The sequence below is a fragment of the Mirounga angustirostris genome, unplaced genomic scaffold (assembly GCF_029215605.1).
Source record: "Mirounga angustirostris isolate CCGP_5_RB_7025 unplaced genomic scaffold, mMirAng1.0.hap1 SCAF_9, whole genome shotgun sequence".
Taxonomy (NCBI): domain Eukaryota; kingdom Metazoa; phylum Chordata; class Mammalia; order Carnivora; family Phocidae; genus Mirounga; species Mirounga angustirostris.
The window spans coordinates 116,899,942-116,920,918 of record NW_026991717.1 but is presented as its reverse complement, the minus strand read 5'-3'; the positions used below and the strand labels follow the sequence as shown (position 1 = coordinate 116,920,918).

Genomic DNA, 20,977 nt, shown 5'->3' with positions numbered 1-20,977 from the left:
TTTAAAAGTCATAGTATGGATATATTTGAAGAAGAGTCTTGTCTTTCAGAAGCCACTGACAGTGTCCAACCTTCCCAACAGCTATATAATTTAAAAGAACCTACAAATTAGTCCATTATAAAAAAAGCAGAAAACTCATTTGGAAGCACTGTTAACAAGATGTTTAGTACATAGTTGTAGGGAGTCCTTTTAAGTTTCTTGAGTTAAGGCCTTTGAAGAACCTAATTGCCCTGGGATATAAGACTTTTTTTTCAGTGGGACGCCTGGGTGGCTCAGTCGGTTAAGCGGCTGCCTTCGGCCTGGGTCATGATCCCAGGGTCCTGGGATCGAGTCCCACATCGGGCTCCTTGCTCAGCAGGGAGCCTGCCTCTCTCTCTCTCCCTTTGCTTGTGCTCTGTCAAATAAATAAAATCTTAAAAAAAAAAAAAAAGAGGGCGCCTGGGTGGCTCAGTTGGTTAAGCGACTGCCTTCGGCTCAGGTCATGATCCTGGAGTCCCGGGATCGAGTCCCACGTCGGGCTCCCTGCTCATCAGGGAGTCTGCCTCTCTCTCTGACCCTCCCCCCTCTCATGCTTTCTCTCTCTATCTCATTCTCTCTCTCAAATAAATAAATAAAATCTTTGAAAAAAAAAAAAAGACCCTTTTTTCAGAATAATCTTTAAAATGCACTATAATTTATGGGTTAAGAGTGCACTGACAAACAAAAATGCTAACAGGAAGCAATCATTGTATACAGTCTCCAACTGTCTCAAGCATCCTGCTACCTTTATTACAGTGGCAGTAGATCTCTGGAGTATATTTTGGAAACTTGGGGGTACTTTCGGTTAATACAATGATGGGGACCCACTATTGGATGTCCTCCAATCCATGGGACAGTTCTGTACAATAAAGAATTATTATGAACTGTTATATTGGTTTTTTAAAGTATATGTTTAGTTAGATATTATTACCTATGAATTTCATCTCAGAATAGTAAAGGAAACATTACAAAATATTTGTGAAAGTATGCTTATCAAAAATGTTTAAACTGAATCTGATCAAACCTTTATAATGAGTTTACAGAAAGTAAAAGAACACATTAAAAGATATTACAATGACATTCTATGGAACAAATGATCAGTCTCTTTAAGAAGTCTCTGTGATGAAGAAAGGGAATCTACTAAGAATACCTACTAAGCCCCACACACTGTCCTAAGCATAGGGGTTATAAAGATGAGTAAGATAGTTCCTGTCCTCAAATAACTTAGTGAGTAATCTATTCAATATTTAGATATTAGCAAACTGAACTTCTGAGGGTTCTTATTTCTCTAAAGGACACAAAAATAGCACAAAAGATAAAATATTAAAGGCATGATTGGTACCATTTCTCAGCCTCCATAAGATCTTGATTCACACTATTGGTGCTGTGCTCTTTGCCATCAAACGTTCGGATTTTGGGATATTCTGTTCTTCCTGCACATGCCTCTCTCATTTTAAAATTGAAAGCAGCTTGAGCTACCTGTTTATAATGCTTCCTGCTAAATAGGATCTGTTGCTTCACTTGGTGTAGAGCATCTAAAAAGAAACTTTCCACTTCTGTTCTCTCATCCAGTATGTTCTTGGCCAGCTTCTTTACTCGATTCAGTTCTCTGTCCTTCATCTGGAGAAGTTGCTGCAGCTTGTCAATTTCAACCAGCCCTGCTTTGTTCTCTATCATTGTCTGTTGCTGCATTTTACAAACTTCAATCTCAAACTCTCTGGTCATACAACTCAGGGCAGTCTCCAAGTTTACCACCTTCTTCTGAAGAGTTTGGATTTGCAATCTTTGCTGGGTAAGTTGCATAATCTTTTCCTTAACCAACAGATCATTGATCTCCTAAAAACAAAGATGAGAGAGGTGAGAGGTTTTTTTAGTCAATTTCAGAACTTAAAAGTTCCTTACTAAATTTCATTACTTCAGGAGATTTAAATTTGATGCCAGGTTGAGATGGTGATATTTGGTGTTCTGTGTATGGAGAGTAAAAAACATCTGAGGGTTCTTCTCTGGGCTTGTGAAGGCCACTACTTTTGCTAGATAAGAAACTGTCCTTCCTTTAAAATTCTGAAAGTTTAAATATTTTGTACTATGGAAAGGGTAATTTCAAAATCAGTAAGACTATACAGTAACACATTAACAACTATATACTGGAAATCGGCCATAGGCTAGTTGCCTATTTCTTTTTCTTTTCTTTTCTTTTTTTTTTTTCATTTTCCCTTTCCTCCTTAGTGATAAAACTCTAATTTTATTCAGGAAAGCAGGAAGCCCAACTGAAAATTCTCAGTCCCCCTCGCAGTTCAGTAAAGCCATGTGGCTAAGTTCTGGGTCAATGAAATGTAAGTAGAAGTGTGTGCAGGACTTCCAGGAAGACCTCTAAAGGGAGGGGCATACTTTTTTTCCTCCTTGTCCTTTTTCCTTCCTGCTGTCTGAGTAATGGTTAGAGTTTTAGCAGCTGCTTTGGGCCATGAGGTGACTTTGGGGCTGTCAGCCACACACTGCTAGAGTTAAGGAAACAGCCCTGCGGGCTTTGTGGCGCTACCATTCTAGCTCTGGATTGCTAACCTCCAGACTTCCCTTAGGGGCGCGAATAAACCCTTACATGGTAAAGCCATTGTTGTCAGGGCTGTTACAGCTGAACCTACTCTGAAGTGATTCAGAGACCGACTCTAAGCTAAGCAAAGTAAAATGAGTATTCTAAGGTAGTAGAGGATAGGAGTTATTTATGTGATACATTCTTTATAAAGCCAAGTCGAATGCTTCTTATGTCATTCTTGTAATTAATCCTTTCAGATAAGAAAGGTACATTACCCAGACAGAAGAAAAATGGGACAATGGTCCCATTGTCCTTACTATACTCAATTTTTCATATTTGCCAACCCAATCCTTAAACAAAAAGCAGAAAGATAGGAAATGAAGTCTAAATGGAGTGGGAACCTTTTGATGTAAAAGGAAAGTCTGAGTCTCTTGCAACTTCTGGGAGTTTTTTTGTAGAGCATCAGCTTCCTTCAGATGGTATGCGAGAGCTTTCTGGAGATAAACATTCTCTTTAAAAACAGCTCTTCCAGCATTGTTCAATTGCCTGAAATAGATAGATATAAGATCCCAAAACACAGGCCTAAGTATTAGATATTATGAAACTAAAACAATGATTGCCTTATCCCCCAATATTAAAAATAATGCCCACCACTTATTTAGTTAATGGTGGGTACTCAACAGTTAGGTGGGAATCTTGTGACTAAGTTCTCATCAACAGGAAAGTGAAAAGTTATGTGTTACTTCCAGTCCAAGGCAGTTAAGAGCAGACAGGAGTTTCTCATGCTCTCTCCTGTCCATATGACTGGATGTGAAGAAGTCCAAGATGGAAGCAGCCCTGGTTTCTGAATCACCACTCAAGTAGAGCTATCAGACTCATATTGGATTGTTAAGTGAGCAAGAACTAAAGCACTGAGACTTGGGAGTTTATTTATTAACACAATACAATTGTTATTGTCACTAACATACCTCATGACAACTCTGTACAGTTGCTATGATTATCTGCATTTTTAGATGAAGAAATTTAATTTCAAAAACTTTAGGAAATCTTCTGACAGTCAGTCAGTCAGTAAGTATACATGTTGGGAACCAAAGTCTAAATTGAAAGCTGGGGTTCCTTCCTCTACACCACCCTGGTACAGAAAGGGTGGGTGGGAAAGGAGCCAGGACACAGAGAAAGAAACAGTGAGGGAAAGTAAACAAAAATATTTGAAGAAAGCAAACCGGGAGAGAAGGGGTAAGACAACATAACAACAAAACACCAGCAAAGAGGTCAGAGAGGCTATGAGAAAGGAAAAGGAGACAAGAGTCTCTTACACAACAGCTTCATGGTGAGCTCTCTCTGCCAGCATTATTATCTTCTTTTCAGCCTCTTGTTCTAATCGGTGCTAAAAAAGAAAAGAGGCTATTTTAATACAGTTATATTTCTAACAAATTTACACATCAAAAAGTGAAGTATTGATTTCATAATGTCAAATAAAATACTCCTGTCACATGACCCGATGTGAAGAGCTCCAAGTACTGGTGGAGGAGCTAGCAAAGAGGAGAGTGTGAACACGGGAACCTCAGGGTACCTCCAGGTCTCCCCATTAAAGAAGGAACATGACATGAAAATACCAAAAAAAAAAAAAAATCTACATCAGTATTGGAAAGTATTTCTCCCAGAGCTGGGAGAAATTTCTGCTAAATACAAAGTGGCAAGAGTCATTTATTTACTTATGCAACACACTCCTATTGAGCACTAATATTGTCCCAGATTTTTAGATGCTGGAGATTCTGTGGTGAAAAAACAGATAAAGTCTCACCTTATATTCTAGGTGAGATCCAAGCAACAATAATAATTAAAATGCATTGAGCATTTACTATGTGCCAGGCCTGGTTCTAAGAGCTTTATATTTATTATTTACTTCTCACAACAACCCTAAGAATCAGATATTATTATCCCCCAAAACAAGGACTGAGGAAATGGAGGGAAGGAGAGGTTAGTGACTTGCGCAGAGTTAGATAGCTAGTAAATGGCAGAGCAGACATTTATAGCAGGCAATGTGACAAGTAAGAGAATTAATGGACTGTGATAAATGCTGTCAATGTAGTAAGCAAAGTAATGACACAGTAATTGAGGGAGATTCTTTTAGATTGGGGTTTAGGGAATCTATCTCTGAGGAAATGACATTTGATCTCTGAAGAATGAGAAGAGCCAGGGGAGCCTGGGTGGCTCGGTTGTTAAGTGTCTGCCTTCAGCTCAGGTCATGATCTGGAGTCCTGGAATCCAGCCTCACATCAGGCTCTCTGCTAAGCGGGAAGCCTGCTTCTCCCTCGCCCTCTCCCATTCCCCCCTGCTTGTGTTCCCTCCCCCTGCCTGTGTTCCCTCTCTCACTGTCTCTCTCTGTCAAATAAATAAATAAATAAAAATCTTTAAAAAAGAATGAGAAGAGCCAGAGCTGGAGGAAGAACATTCTAGAAAGGAACAGCAAAGTACAAAAATATGCCATTGGGAAAGGGCTTGGTGGTTCAAGGAACAGAAAGGATAACCAGGTGGAGCATGCTACGGTATGAGATGAATAAACAGGCTTACTGGAAAGCCCACTGCCATAAGCCAGCAGCACTGGGGTTCACACCAGCGCAGGAGTTCATACCTAACCAGGGAGTTTGTCCCTAACATGGTGAGATGGCTACTGCTGAGGCTGGCCATTCCAACACTCATTCCCATCCTCCCTTTTCCTTCCTAGCTTCCACTCGGATCTAGAAAAACAATACACTTTCCCAGCATCCAATATAACATGGTTCTGGCCAATGAGATAGATGTAAGAAGAAATCTGCTAAGAGCTTCTGGGAAAGCTTTTATGGTTTGCAGGTCAAAAAGGACAGGCACAGCTGGAGCCTCCCTTCTTCTGGCCTTAAACACAGACAAATCTTAGAGCTGCATTAACCATCTTGCAACTATGAAGGAAAGGCCAGCAGCCACCTACTTCCAGACAGAAAAATCCTATTTATATAAGCACTGTCAGTCAGGTATTCTATAAACGGACCAAGCACTCCTAACCTTTGTTTGTAGAATAATACAGTTAGCAAGGAAGAGATCAAGCTTAGGGTGGGATAGAAGAAAAGGGCAATTGAGAGCAGCCCATTCCTGAGGACTCCCATTCCTAACAGTGCCAGGAAGTGCTCAGGGGGAAAGCACCAAGATGCGGGTCCTGCCCCACTCCTAGGTTATTCACTACATAAACTGGAAATCCAGAGCCACTTTTTGAAGCAAATCCTTTATCTAAACCTGATGTGAGTACTTATTTGCCCCACCCTCAACCTGCTACGTCCCTACCAATTTCTGAAAAAAATCTGTTCAATTCTTCCTAAGAATGAGAAATTAGAAGAATTAAAGAAAAACCATGGGTCCTCTGAAAAGATTGTGCAGAAGAGAAGTGTTCCAATGCACTTCCCACAATCTGGAGAATTAACATTGGAGACATCCAATGTTAATTGGAGAAACATGGAAGTTTGTGATATGCTAAGGAACATTTTTGAGCCCCCTTTTATTAACATCCTTAGTTTAGCTTGGCTTGACTAGGGAAATACCTTCATGAGTACCAGAGTGACGGCTCCCATCCCCTCCCCCCCCCCCCCATATAATGTGGTACATGCCGCTCTTCCTCCACCAGGGGAACACCAAGCTGAGGCGGGTGTGTCCTGAAACCTTGGTAAGATGACAATCCCTCTGGAGGATTTCAAGAATCTCTAACTAGGGGCACCTGGGTGGTTCAGTCCGTTAAGCATCTGCCTTTGGCTCAGGTCATGATCCCAGGGTCCTGGGACTGAGTCCCACATTGGGCTCCCTGCTCAGTGGGGAGTTTGCTTCTCTCTCTGCCTCTGCCCATTCCCCTTCCTCTCCCCCTCCCCCTGCTCATGTTTGTCCTCTCTCTCTCTCAAAAATAAATAAATAAAATCTTAAAAAAAAAAAAAAAAAAGAGGTGTGCTTGAGTGGCTCAGTCGGTTAAGTGTCTGACTTCGGCTCAGGTCACAATCCCGGGGTCTTGGGATCAAGCCCCCGTGTTGGGCTCCTTGCTCAGCGGGGAGCCTGCTTCTCCCTCTCCCTCTGCCTGCTACTCCCCCTGCTTGTGCTCTCTCTCTCTCTCTCTCTCTGTGTCAAATAAATAAATTTTTTTAAAAATCTTAAAAAAAAAAATCTCTAGGAGGGGGAAAAAGGACTAAACATTGAGATACCTTGAACAAGTTTTGTTTTCTCTGTTTTTTCTTTTTTCTGCTGTGATTTGATAAACCCTCCTCTAATAAGATCCAAAGGAAAGGTTGATATGCATATAGACACTTATATCGTTCTAGTAAACAAAATATTTCTTTTTTTAAAAACAAAATATTTCTTAATTAACTCTAAAATGTCGTACCTTTTCTTCAAAAAACTTGCCCTCCAATCTTCTAAGAGTCTCCTGATGTTTCCGCTCTGTGTTCCTTAAATTCTCCTTCAACTGTAATTAAAACAACAACAACAAAAGATCAATAGGAAATAGGGGTGATTGAGGCACATTCCTGGAAAATTCTCAATAAAGAAACATTTTCTGTTATACATTATTTCTTTTTTTTTTTTTTAAGATTTTATTTATTTGTGAGAGAGGGAATGAGAGCATGAGAGGGAGGAGGGTCAGAGGGAGAAGCAGACTCCCTGCTGAGCAGGGAGCCCGATCTGGGACTCGATGTGGGACTCTATGTGGGACTCGATCCAGGGACTCCAGGATTATGACCTGAGCCGAAGGCAGTCACTTAACCAACTGAGCCACCCAGGCGCCCTGTTATACATTATTTCTTAATCCTGAACACAGAAAAATTCCATGTCCCTGCCCGTGAGTACTAGCTTTCCAACCAATCTACAGACTTACAAGATCAGTATTGAATTTTTAAAAAAGCTGTTCATGAACAATAGTTCCCAGGACAAGTTGTTCTCATAATCATATTTTTCAAATATCATGTGGACTCATAGAATCATAATATTTTAGAATTGGGGCACCTGGCTAGCCCAGTTGGAGGAGCATGCAACTCTCGATCTTGGGGTCATGAGTTCAAGCCCATGTTGGGTGCAAAGATTACTTAAATAAATAAACTTTAAAAAAATAATATTTTAAAATAGAAAGGGATCTTAAGAGTCACAGTAAATACAATTTCCTACTTGATACAGGATTCCTTCTATGAGAAAAATAGCTACACAGAAGTATCACTAATTCAAACTTCATTAATTCATTAGACTAGTATTTCATAGTTCCCATTTTTAGAAAATTCTTCTTAGTATTAATCTAAAACACATCTCTCTATGATTCCCACAGATGGATCCTTCTGTCCTCAAAACATTTTACATGGAATAAAAAGGACATAAAACTCTTCTAGGCAAAGAAAGGTAAACTAATTTATTTTTTATTTTTTAAAGATTTTATCTATTTATTTGAGACAGAGAGAATGAGAGAGAGAGAGAGCACATGAGAGGGGGGAGGGTCAGAGGGAGAAGCAGACTCCCTGCCGAGCAGGGAGCCCGATGCGGGACTCCATCCAGGGACTCCAGGATCATGACCTGAGCCAAAGGCAGTTGCTTAACCAACTGAGCCACCCAGGCGCCCAAAAGGTAAACTAATTTAAAGCTATGATTCTATAGTCTACATTTCCTGGCAATCGGTCAGGCTGTAATAGCATACTCAATCTAATCTTCATGCCGTAAAAAAGGCAGCAGAGAAGGGTTTCCGCAAGAGACAGACCTTTCTCACTTGCCAACGGTTTTACTCTGGGCTAATCTCTTAACTTCTCTAAATCTCAGGTTCCCAGGAATAAAAAGAGAATAATAATAGTAACTAGCTCATAGGGTGTGGCAAGGATTAAATAACAAACAATACATGTAAAGTACCTAGAATAGTAACCGTTTAATATAAAACCTAGTTATTATTATATCTACTATCATCCTCCCTTATACTTAACAATTTTCCTGTCCTAATTGTATTAAATCTCCATTTTATAAGATCTCTTTCAGATGTTCTTTCTCCCTATATTTCTCATACAACTTTTTAAAAAATGGCCTCTTACATCGTTAAAGACTGAAAATTAATGTCAATATACAAGTTTATGGAAATGTCTATCTAATCTTAATCTTAGCATGTGCAGCGATGGACCTTTCATATGCCATTGGACTCCCTCAAAAATCCATAAATTCACAAATCTTTCAAAAGATAATTAGGTAATGCCTATCAAAAGCCTTTAAAAGTTTATGTTCTTTAACCTATAAATTCCACCTCTAATTGGGATGCCTGGGTGGCTCAGTTGGTTAAGTGTCTGCCTTCGGCTCAGGTCATGATCCCAGGGTCCTGGAATCAAGTCCCGCATCAGGCTCCTTGCTCAGCAGGGAGCCTGCATCTGCCTCTGCCTGCCTCTCTCTCTCTGACAAATAAATAAATAAAATCTTAAAAAAAAAAATTCCATCTCTAAGAAGTTACCCTAAATGCTAATTACAGATGTAGAAAAATAGTTACTAGATGTTCATCATGGTATATAATAGTGGAAAATTAGAAAGAAGTCCAGGGGCACCTGAGTGGCTCAGTTAGTTAAGCATCTGCCTTCAGCTCACGTCATGGTCTCAGGGTCCTGGGATCGAGTCCCGCATCGAGTCCCACATCAGGATCCCTGCTCAGTGGGGAGTCTGCTTCTCCCTCTCCCTTTGCCCCTCCCCACTGCTCATGTTCTCTCTCTCTCAAATAAATAAAATCTTTAAAAAAAAAAAAAAGATTGTTACATATTCTTTAAAAAAGAAAAAAGAGAACAGTTCAGATGTCCAACAAGAAGGGACCAATTAATAAATCATGATACATTGGGGTGCCTGTATGGCTCAGTTGGTTGAGCTTTGGACTCTTGATTTTGGCTCAGGTCATGATCTCAGGGTCATGGGGTCAAGCCCTGTGTCGGGCTCTGCGCTGAGCATGGAGTTTGCTTGAGATTCTCTCCTCTCCCTCTTCCTCTGCTCCTCACCCTCCTCTCTCTCTCTCTCTCTCAATAAATAAATAAATAGGGCGCCTGGGTGGCTCAGTTGGTTAAGCGACTGCCTTCGGCTCAGGTCATGATCCTGGAGTCCCAGGATCGAGTCCCACATCGGGCTCTCTGCTCAGCAGGGAGTCTGCTTCTCCCTCTGACCCTCCTCCCTCTCCTGCTCTCTGTCTCTCATTCTCTCTCTCTCAAATAAATAAATAAAATCTTTAAAAAAATAAAAAAATAAAAAATAAATACATAAAATATTTTTTAAAAAATCATGATACATCTACCCAGTGGAATTCTATGCATCTAGTCAAAAGCTTTTATAGAAAAGTATGTAATGGTGTTGAAAAATGTTCACAATAAAAGTAAAAAGGTCAGGTTAACAGTTTGTACATAATGACCTCATTTAAAAAAATACCACATTATTTTTAAATGTTTCTACATAGAGGAAGAAAAATGGAAAGAGGGGCGCCTGGGTGGCTCAGTCGTTAAGCGTCTGCCTTCGGCTCAGGTCATGATCCCAGAGTCCTGGGATCGAGCCCCGCATCGGGCTCCCTGCTCGGTGGGAAGCCTGCTTCTCCCTCTCCCACTCCCCCTGCTTGTGTTCCCTCTCTCGCTGTATCTCTCTCTGTCAAATAAATAAATAAAATCTTAAAAAAAAAAAAGAAAAGAAAAATGGAAAGAAAATATACCAAAATATTTACCAGTTATCTCTAGGTAGTATAATTGTCAGGGAGAGCTTTTAATTTTCTTTTTTATCAGCTAGATTTGCTGAAATGGGTATTATCACTTTGTCAAAAGAAGAAAAACTAAAACAAATTATTAAAAATAATAACTGCAACCTACCAATGTATGCTCCTTCTGTTAATCACATAGATATCATTTTTTCTTTAAAATTCATGCTTTGAATACCTTGTGATCATCTAAATTTAATTAGCCTCTTTTAATTTGTATAGTGAATTCTATACACACACTTTAATTAATTTTCTTCCTTTATGTATACACCCTCTTCCCATTTTAAGTTCATGGGTCCCTACACCTGCCTTAATTCTTCCATATTTGGGATTCCAGAGAACCACCTTATTTTTCCCATAAGCCAGTATCTTTTGCCTTTGAATTTTAAGTCTTCCTGGCCCATGGCCCTTTTTGAAAAGTCTGAAATCTATTTCTCCATTAGGTGGCAATATTGTTCTTAAGAAATCATACTGCGGCCCACAAGAATATGCACTAGTTAATTCACTTTGATTCAGAATGTATACCTATACTTCCGATAGCTATTTTGAGAGTACCTAAAAAGTTACAGATCTTAACTTGATTCAGTCTTTAGCATTTTCGTATAAAAATTTTTTTGATATTCCTTTTAGAAAAATTTTAAGCTTTTTTGAGGAATTATTAACAGTAAAGTATTTCACGTGTATATTATGATGATTTGATATACATATACATTATGAAAGGATTCCTCCCATCTAGTTAGTAGAAACTTGATATTCCTGCAATTACATTTTTAATGAAAAGACCTACTCAGCATTTAACAAAGATTCATTGAGCATTACTGTGTATCTTGTATTTCAATGAATACAAAGGAACAACACTGTTCATGCCTCAAAGATTGTAATCTAGCAGGGGAGATAAGACAAATGATAAATATGTCAAGGTAGAATGGGCTAAAGTGTATAAAAGAGATACAAAATGCTGTGAAAACACACAAAGAAAATTATTACTTTTTTTGCTAATAATCTTTTTATTTTTTGTCTTTTTTCCAGCTTTATGAGGTAAATTGACATATAACATTGTATAAATCTAAGGTGTACAATGTGTTGATCTGACACACTTATATATTGCAAAATGATTACCACCATAGCATTAGCTAACCCCTCCATACTGTCACATAGTTGTCATTTCTTTTTTGTGGTAAAAACACTTAAGATCTACTTTCTTAGCAACTTTCAAGTATATAATACAAGATTATTAGCTCTAATCACCATGCTATACATTAGATTCCCCAGAACTTGTCAATCTTAGAACTGGAAGTTTGTATCCTTTGACCAGTATCTCCTCATATCCCCCTCCCTGCCAGCTGTGGTAACCTCTAATCTACTGTTTCTCTGAGTTCAGCTCTTTCTGGATTCTACATATAAGTGATAACAACCATCATAGATGGTTGCCTTATATCACTCATTAACCAAGTTTTATTATTATTATCTTTCTGATTTATTTCACTTAATATAACACCCTCAAGTTTCTTTTTTTTTTTTTAAGATTTATTTATTTATTTATTTGAAAGAGAGAATGAGAGAGAGAGAGAGCACATGAGAGGGGGGAGGGTCAGAGGGAGAAACAGACTCCCTGCTGAGCAGGGAGCCCAATGCAGGACTCGATCCCAGGACTCCAGGATCATGACCTGAACCGAAGGCAGATGCCCAACTGACTGCGCCACCCAGGCATCCCTAAAAAATTAAGAACAATTTTAAAGCAACAGTTATATGCAAATAATGAATCATGGAACACTACATCAAAAACTAATGATGGGGATGCCTGGGTGGCTCAGTCGGTTGAGCGTCTGCCTTCGGCTCAGGTCATGATTCCAGGGTCCTGGGGTCAAGTCCCACATCGGACTCCCTGCTCAGCAGGGAGCCTGCTTCTCCCTCTCCCTCTGTCTGCTGCTCTACCTGCTTGTGTTCTCTATCTCTCTGTGTGTCAAATAAATAAATAAAAAATCTTTAAAAAAAAACAACAACTAATGATGTACTGTACAGTGACTAACATAACATAACATAATAAATAAATAAAAATAAAAATAAAATAAAACAGTTATAAGACCAGTTGTAAAGCAACAAGTTATCAGGTTCATAAACAAAGCCTACCGGGAAGGTTTTGGGATAACTTCGCAATTACGATAGAGTTAAAACACATTCCTCCACATTCCTCCAGTCTAAGAAAGTGTCTTCCCCTTTCCTACCTTGCCTGAAATGTGCCAAGTCATCCCTTTAATTAGAGCTTTTAAGAGTACTCTACTAAGATTTTTATTTATTTAAGATTTTATTTATTTGTCAGAGAGAGAGAGAGCCCACAAGCAGGGGGAGCAGCATTTAGAGGGAGAAGCAGGCTCCCCTCTGAGCAGGGAGCCTGATGCGGGATTCAATCCCAGGACTCTGGGATCATGACCTGAGCTGAAGGCAGACTCTTAACCAACTCAGCCACCCAGGCATCCCTCTACTAAGATTTTTAAAGCTATATAATTAAAGCAAGCAAACATCAATAACTACTATGCTACTACTTTTACCAGGGATTAATAGGAATGAGTGTGCTAAGTATTTTACACACATTACATTATTAAACCCACACAACATCTCTAAGAGGAGGCAGGTGATATTACAGCTACATTTTACAGGTGAAGAACCTGAGACTCAAGAGAAGTTAACAGACTATCCAAAGCCATACAGCTATCAGCTGCAGAACCAGGACATGAAGTCCATAATTTCAAACACTACATTGTCTTATCTGACTTATTCATTTCGCATATACTCTTTGGATTTGGTGATCAGCTAAAAGGTAAACAGAAATAGGATGCAGGAACTCTGGTTTCCCATCAAAGCTTGTTCTTGTTAAACAGGGCTCTGGGTAGCCCAAGGAGGGCTTGAGAGGCATTGCATGCTTGGAGAACACCATGCCCAAGAGTGAGAGGCACTAAAAGTGACGGTGGAAGGGCCTTAAATAATACTCATGGCTAAAATCATAATTTTAGCAGTAGTAATAATGCAGCAGGATCAGCAACAACAGGTAATATTTACCACACAGTGCTATGCATTTAAAACAGATTATTTCATTTAGTCTTCACAATGACCCTTTAAAGTTGGTACCATTATTCTCACCTCCATGTTTTAGATGAGGAAATTTAACAAGATACCCAAGTAGTAAAAACAGTATACTCTAGCAGCCTGACTTCAGAGCATCAACTTTTAGCCCCTCCACTACATGAAATACGGTTATCTTAGGTGGTAATACTCTTATTATTACTAGTAATAGCAGCAATGTTCAGTTGCATGTTAGAGCGGGCTCATACCAGGAATTTTGCTAACATGTTGTTAAAGTGTTTGTAGCTTGAAATTGGCCATAATACAAGTATTTATACCAAGGAAATCAGCAAATGCTACAAATCAGGACTTTTGTCCTCAAAGAGCTACATGCCACTATAAATATAATTTTCACTTATATGATATGCACTACTTTAAGCACTTTAAATATATGAACTCATGTAGCCTTTACAGTAACCCTACGAGTCTATGAGTAACCCTTATTATCCTATTTTACAGATCAGGCAACCAAGATATAGAAAGGTTAAGTAACTTGCCTGAAGTCACAAAGCTGATTTAAGCTACTATCCCCTGCATAAATGTGCCATTTATTACATTATTACTAATGCAATAAAACTATATTCTGAGCTGAGGGGATGGAAAGTAAGAGAAAAAGCATAGCAAGGTCAGAGAAACTTTCTGAAAGTACGCAGTTTTCCTCACCCTGCCCACCCTTAACCAGAGAACCTTCTAAAATGTTCTAAAATCATCCTTCATCAGTCTAACCCTATTTTTCTTTAGGACTTTGCTACTTTGCCCCTAATGTTTCCCAAGAACTGTAATTTGTTTGTTTGTTTGTTTGTTTTTTAAGATTTTGTTTATTTATTTGAGAGAGAGAAAGAGTATAAGCAGCAGGGAGAGGGAGAAGCAGACTCCCCACTGAGGAGGGAGCCCAGCTTGGGGCTTGATCCTAGATCCTGGGATCATGACCTGAGCTGAAGGCAAAGGCTTAACCAACTGAGCCACTCAGGTGCCCCTGTAATTTGTTTCTTATTGAAGTCACTCCAAAGGTTTAGTTGCTGATAAATGTGGAAGGGTGTGTTGGCTAAGATTTGGTGAAGTCACAAAAAAATCAATGCTTAGGAAAGTCTTAGAAATAAGACTTGCACCCAGTGCCACACTCATTATATCTTCCGCTTTCTCTCAAATACCCTCTGAAATGTCAAGGGAGTCCTTTACCATCTCACAGGAATAAATGTCTATGAAGGCTTTTGCACACATTAAGTATAGTACTATGATAGTCACCTGATTGTGGCACTCTGGAACTGAACCTGCAATATTTCCGAGGTATGCTTGTAGTTAATTCTACTCACCTTTATTTAAAGAAAGAAAGAAACTTACATCATTTAATTCTTTCTCCACTTGGATTTTTCTCCTCTGGAATTGTTTTATTGATTTCAGCTCTGTCTGAATCATGCCAATTTCTCTAGCTTTTTGATGGAACTGTCCCTCCAGCTCATTTATTTGCACAGTATACTTTTGTTCCTGTATGCAAAGAAACAGGTAAATGAGTTAGGAAAAAGAACAAAAGCCCCACAGAGTTGTGTTCCCTTTGAAGCCTTAAGCTATTTGTCTATCTTATTTGAAGAAATGTTCCCTTTTTATTTTTGCTTTTTGTTAGAAGTTTTACTTTTTGTTAGAAGATACCAAGTGCCTTGAATAAGAAAAAAATTCTCAAATGAGCTGATCTTATACAGAAAATGTAATTATTAAAAAGAGGTATGAGAAGACTAAACAAAATTTTAATTTGTAAGAAAGACAAATAACATCCCTAACCCTAAATTAAAATTAGTGAACTAAGAGATAAAGGAAGGGCCGGTAGCTCTAATAAATCAAGAAAGAAGGAGAAGTTGGGAAAAAAGAGGAAGGAAGGGAGAGGGAGGAAGAGAAGGCTGAGGATGAGGAGGAAGAGTAGAAAAGGAAGAAAAGGAGAGACGAGAAAAAAAGGGAGGAGGAAGTGGAGGAAGAAAGGGCCAATAACACAATTTTTAAAATGAATGAAATAACAAAAGGAAATGCAAATGACCCTCAAACATGAGAAAATGTTCAATGTAGCTCATTAAAGAGAAATGCAAATTAAAATACACTGGAATACTCACCTATCATGTTGACAAAAATCAATTTTGACGATACAATGTACACTGGCACATTGTGAAGACATGGATAGGAGTTAGATTTCTCAGAATACAACATGTTTGATAGACTTGACTTTGGAGCCACATAAATATTTTACCTAATTATATAATTACATAATTTATATGCACAATTTTTTTAAAAGCACTTCTAAAAATCAAAAGCAAAATGTGTTCTTCAGTTGGTGGCATAACCTCACAGGAATTCTTTCAAATGGTAAAGTATTTGATCATAGATCCCTATTGGTATATATCCTAAGGGGGAAAAGTGCCCCCTAAAATCTTAAATCTGTTTCCACTAATCTATGTTAGTGGTAATATTGGTATTGTGACTGTTGACGTATTGAGGTTTGAAGCAACTACTCGATTATACCAATATCATTAAGAACAGGATTTTTGGAGAAGTTCCCCCTTGGGCAGTGGGGCAGCTCGTAACCTCAGGGGTGGCAGCTCTAACTGCAACAGCAATTATTAGGGATGGCAGCAGCTGCAGTAGGACCTACAACAGCCCAGAAGTTTTCCTGGAGCTTATCAGGTCCTCTGATGGATGAGGACCCCCAGGCAGCATTAGAGAAGCTGACTAAGGCTTTGGAACAGAAACCAGATGATGCACAGTATTATTGTCAAAGAGCTTATTGTCACGTACTTCTTGGGAATTACTGTGATGCTGTTGCTGATGCAAAGAAATCTCTTGAACTTAATCTAAATAATTCCACTGCTATGCTGAGAAAAGGGATATGTGAATACCATGAAAAAAAAAAACTATGCTGCTGCTCTAGAAGCTTTTCTAGGAAGACAGGAATTAGAGAGTGCAGGTCCTGATTTCACTGTCTGGATTAAAAGGTGTCAAGAATCTCAGAATGGATCACAATCTGAGGTGTCTGCATCCCAGAGGACTCATCAGTCAAAAATCAAGTATGACTGGTATCAAACACAATCTCAAGTAATCATTACACTTGTGATGTATGGAATGTTCAAATCAAGGAATGTTCAAATCAAGAATGTTCAGAAGAATAATGTAAATGTGGAATTTTCAGAAAAAGAGCTGTCTGCTTTGGTGAAACTTCCTTCTGGAAAGGATTACAATTTGAAACTGAGACTTCTTCATCCTATAATACCAGAACAGAGCACATTTAAAGTACTTTCAACAAAAATTAAAATTAAAATGAAATCAAGACAGAGGCTGTGAGATGGGAAAAACTAAAGGGGCAAGGAGATGTGCCTAAACCAAAACAGTTCATAGCAGACATAGGAAATTATATCCATCATCATCTCATTATGTAAGAAATTGGGATAAATTGGTCAGTGAAATCAAAGAAGAAAAAATGAGAAGTTGGAGGGAGACGCAGCTTTAAACAAATTATTTCAGCAGATCTATTCAGATGGTTTTGATGATGTGAAACATGCCATGATCAAATCATTTAGAGTCTGGTGGTGCAGTTTTGAATATCAACTGGTCTGATGTAGGCAAAAGTTGAAATCAATCCTCTAAAAGTACTAAATAAATTAATTTGCTATCACTGTATTGCAAAACAACAACAACAACAACAAAAAGCAGGACCTTTGGTGAGGGATAAAGGAGACTCAGATCAAGTAATAAACCCTGTACTCCTGCATCTGAATTGAAAATATTGGTATGGACTCATTATATAATCTTTTAAAAATATGTATTTCCTACCTCTGTCCACTGAAAAGCCATAGAAAGAATGACAAACTCAGTAGTACCACTACTACCAGATCATTTTCTACAATAACATAATTTTATGTTATTTTTGAGCTTCTGTACAATCAAGTGTGTGAGCTTTAAGGTCACTGAGCTACTCGGAGGACCTATTCACTTACTCTTATTGTGTCTTAAATATCTGAGCTTGCCAGAAACCTGACCACCCAGTAAGTAAAAGTATTAGTGTACCTAGATACTCACCAATTTTTCCTTCTCCTCTTGGGCTTTTTCCTTTGTTTCATTCAATTGCTGTTTCAGTTTTTCAATCTGTAGAAGTTGGAAATACAGAGTCAGGAAGGTAAAGAAATTGCCCTGTAACTTACCTTTTTTAAGTAACCTAGTTTGTTGGGTTTTTTTTAAGATTTTATTTATTTATTTGACAGAGAGAGACACAGCGAGAGAGAGGGAACACAAGCAGGGGGAGTGGGAGAGGTTGAGAAGCAGGCTCCCCGCAGAGCGGGGAGCCCGATGTGGGACTCGATCCCAGGACCCTGGGATCATGACCTGAGCCGAAGGCAGTCACTTACCCGACTAAGCCACCCAGGCGCCCCAAGTAGCCTAGTTTTTGCATGATATTGAAACCTATAGTGTTGGAGAGGTAGAGTAAGGTGGGCATATTCCATGCCCTTAACCTGCTATTGCCAGTTCTAAAACCTGGCTATCATCAGAGTTGCCTGGGTAACTATTTTTTGTGTGTGGTAAAAAACACATTATATTTACCATCTGAACCATTTTTAAGTACACAGTTCAGCTGTGTTACATATATTCACATTGTTGTACAACAGATCTCTATAACTTTTTCATCTTGCAAAACTGAAACTCTATACTCATGAAAACACTAATTTCTTCTACCTACTCCCCAGCCCTTGGCAACCACCTTTCTGCTTTCCATTTCTATGATTCTGACTGCGTCAGATACTTCATATGAGTAGAAACATACAGTATTTGTCCTTTTGTGACTGGCTTATTTCACTTAGCATAATGCCCTTGAGGTTCATCCATGTGTAGCATGTAACAGGATTTCCTTCTTTTTAAAGTCTGCATTATATTCTCTTGTATGCATTTACCACACTTTTTTTTCTTTTAAGATTTTATTTATTTGAGAGAGAGAGGGAGAGAGAGATCACAAGAGGGTAGGGTAGAGGGAGAAGCAGACTCCCTGCCGAGCAGGGAACCCGATGCGGGACTCGATCCCGGGTCCCGGGATCATGACCTGAGCCGAAGGCAGTCGCTTAACCAACTGAGCCACCCAGGCGCCCTACCACATTTTCTTTATCCATTCTTCTGTGGATGGACATTTGGGTTGCTTCCACCTCTTGACTGTGAATAATATTTGAATGAACATGGGTGCACAATATCTCTTCAAGATCTTGCTTTAAATTCTTTTGGAAATTACCCCACAAGTGGATTGCTGGATCATGTGGTAATTCTACTTTTAATTTTTTAAGGAACCTACATACTGTTTTCCATTATGGCTGCACCATTTTACACTCCCACCAACAATGCGCAAGGGCTCAATTTCTCTGCATCCTCCCCAGTGCTTGTTATTTTCTATTTTTATGACAGTAGTAGCCATCTTAATAGGCATAAAGTAATATCTCACTGTAGTTTTGATTTGCAATTTCTCTTATCTGGGTAACACTTTTGAAAAAAGTTTCAAGAAGAGTACAAAGAGGTCTCATATACTTTTCATCCAATTTTGCCCCATTTGCTTTCCCTCTCTATGTATGCATAGATAGATCTATCTAAAATATGAATATATAAATGATATATTTTTTTCTGGACCATGTGAGAATAAGTTTAAGACATCATGCCTCTTTACCCCTAAATATTTCAGAAGGTATTTCCTAAGAAAAAGGACATTCTTTTAGAAGCACAGTAATCAAAATCAGAAAAAAATTTTTTTGAATAATCTTTCTAGTTTAATCGGAAGAAAACTCATTTGATCCACTTTGCGAAGATACTTGAAATATGTTTAATAATAAAAGGCCACCAACGTTCTCTTTTAATTTTTATTTGCATTTATTCTGCAGAACTTACTCCCGGGCCATAAGTTTTTGTTTCTTCAGTTTCTTCTGGGATATCTTTTTCTTCTGTGCAAACTCCTCTTCTGGTTTAGGAACAATCTGCTCTTTTTCAGTAAGGATCATCTCAATGTGGCAAGGAGAGCTCATGTATGGGTTAATCCGACCATGAGCCCTGTACATTCTACACCGCATCTTGGGGGCTTTGTTCACCTGGATGTGCTCAATGACCAGAGAATCAACATCTAAACCCTTAAGTTCAGCATTACTCTCTGCATTTTTAAGCATGTGCAGTAAAAATTCAGCACTCTTCTTGGGCCACCGACCCTGTGTCCAGCCCCACTGTTTGGCCTGGGCACACCTACCAACTCCACCATTGTAGCGACGGAATGGCACACACTGCTTCTGTAAAGTGACGTCTTTCAGATACTTGGTGGCTTTTCGGATATGCATACCCTTGATGGCCTGGGCAGTTTCACGTGTGTTCTTAAAGTGAACACGAAGATTTGAACCTCTTGATTTACATGATTTCGTAGGGTTTTCTGGGTCAAGCGAATAGCGAACCATTTTCAGAGGTCACCTTAGGCCGCTTAGGGGAAGAGGAAGAGCAGAGGCCAAAATCAGAAAATTTAACATTGATATAAGACGATTATTTCATCTATAGTCCATATTCAAATTTTGCCACCAATTGTCCCAGTAGTGTTCTTTATTGCAACTTTTCTTTTTCTGGTCTAGGATATAATCCTTGATTATGCATTTAGTTGTCACGTATCCTAGTCTCCTTTAATCTCGAACAGTTTCTCAGTCTTTGTCTTTTAGGGTCTCAACAGTTTTAAAGAGTAGCAGCCAGGGTTGGGGTTGTCTGATGCTTCTGCATGAGCAGATTCAGATTATGCATTTTTGGCAGGCATATACTGTCTAAGTGATGATATATACTTTTCAGTGCATTACATCATGAAGTAATTGATGTTAATTTTCATCAGTTGGTTAAGACTATGTCTGCCAGGTTTCTCCAGTTAAAAATTGCAATTTTTCCTTTTGTAATTATTAAGTAATTTATGGAAAGGTATTTTGACACTATGCAAACACCTTCTGCTCATCAAACTTTTACCACTAGTTTTAGCATCCACTGAAGATTCTTAATGAAATCAATTATTGCCGTGATGCTGAATGGTGACTTTTTTAACTCCCCCATTCTTTTTTAAAAAATTTATTTAAGGGTGCCTGGGTGGCTCAGATGGTTAAGCGTCTGCCTTCAGCTCAGGTCATGATCCCAGGGTCCTGGGATCGAGTCCCACATCGGGCTCCTTGCTCAGCAGGGAGCCTGCTTCTCCCTCTGCCTCTCTCTCTCTCTCTGTCTCTTATGAATAAATAAAATCTTTTAAAAAATTTATTTAAATTCATTTAATTAGCATATAATGTAGTATTTGTTTCAGGGGTACAGGTCTGTGATTCATCAGCCTTACATAACACCCAGTGCTCACCACAACATGTACCCTCCCCAACGTCCATCACCTAGCCACTCCATCCCCCGACCCCCCTCCCCTCCAGCAACCTTCAGTTTGTTTCCTAAGATTAAGAGTCTCTTACAGTTTAGTCTCCCTCTCTGGTTTCATCTTGTTTCATTTTTTCCTCTCCCCCTATGATCCTCTGCCTTGTTTCTTAAATTCCACATATCAGTGAGAT

At 38.9% G+C, this 20,977-nt stretch overlaps 2 protein-coding genes and 1 pseudogene across 2 annotated transcripts in view; 1 reads left to right on the top strand and 2 right to left on the bottom strand.

The window, feature by feature from the left end:
- Window positions 1-20,977, bottom strand: part of BBOF1 (basal body orientation factor 1) — a 40,812-nt gene that overhangs the window by 10,949 nt on the left and 8,886 nt on the right. The window contains exons 3-8 of the mRNA XM_064571348.1: window positions 17,469-17,534; window positions 14,754-14,897; window positions 6,945-7,025; window positions 3,865-3,935; window positions 2,950-3,094; window positions 1,361-1,854 (exon numbers count right to left, since the gene is read on the bottom strand). Of these exons, the coding sequence (XP_064427418.1) occupies window positions 1,361-1,854; window positions 2,950-3,094; window positions 3,865-3,935; window positions 6,945-7,025; window positions 14,754-14,897; window positions 17,469-17,534 (1,001 nt within the window). The remainder of the gene's footprint in view (window positions 1-1,360; window positions 1,855-2,949; window positions 3,095-3,864; window positions 3,936-6,944; window positions 7,026-14,753; window positions 14,898-17,468; window positions 17,535-20,977) is intronic.
- Window positions 16,022-17,022, top strand: LOC123862007 (protein SGT1 homolog; annotated as a pseudogene).
- Window positions 19,276-19,916, bottom strand: LOC135361632 (large ribosomal subunit protein uL22-like). The gene has a single exon (XM_064571336.1). It carries the CDS (start codon window positions 19,856-19,858, stop codon window positions 19,304-19,306), a length of 555 nt encoding a protein of 184 aa, XP_064427406.1. The 5' UTR covers window positions 19,859-19,916; the 3' UTR covers window positions 19,276-19,303.

Coding starts and splice junctions, on each gene's coding strand:
- LOC135361632 (XM_064571336.1), bottom strand. CDS start 19,858: ATGGTTCGCTATTCGCTTGACCCAGAAAACCCTACGAAATCATGTAAA.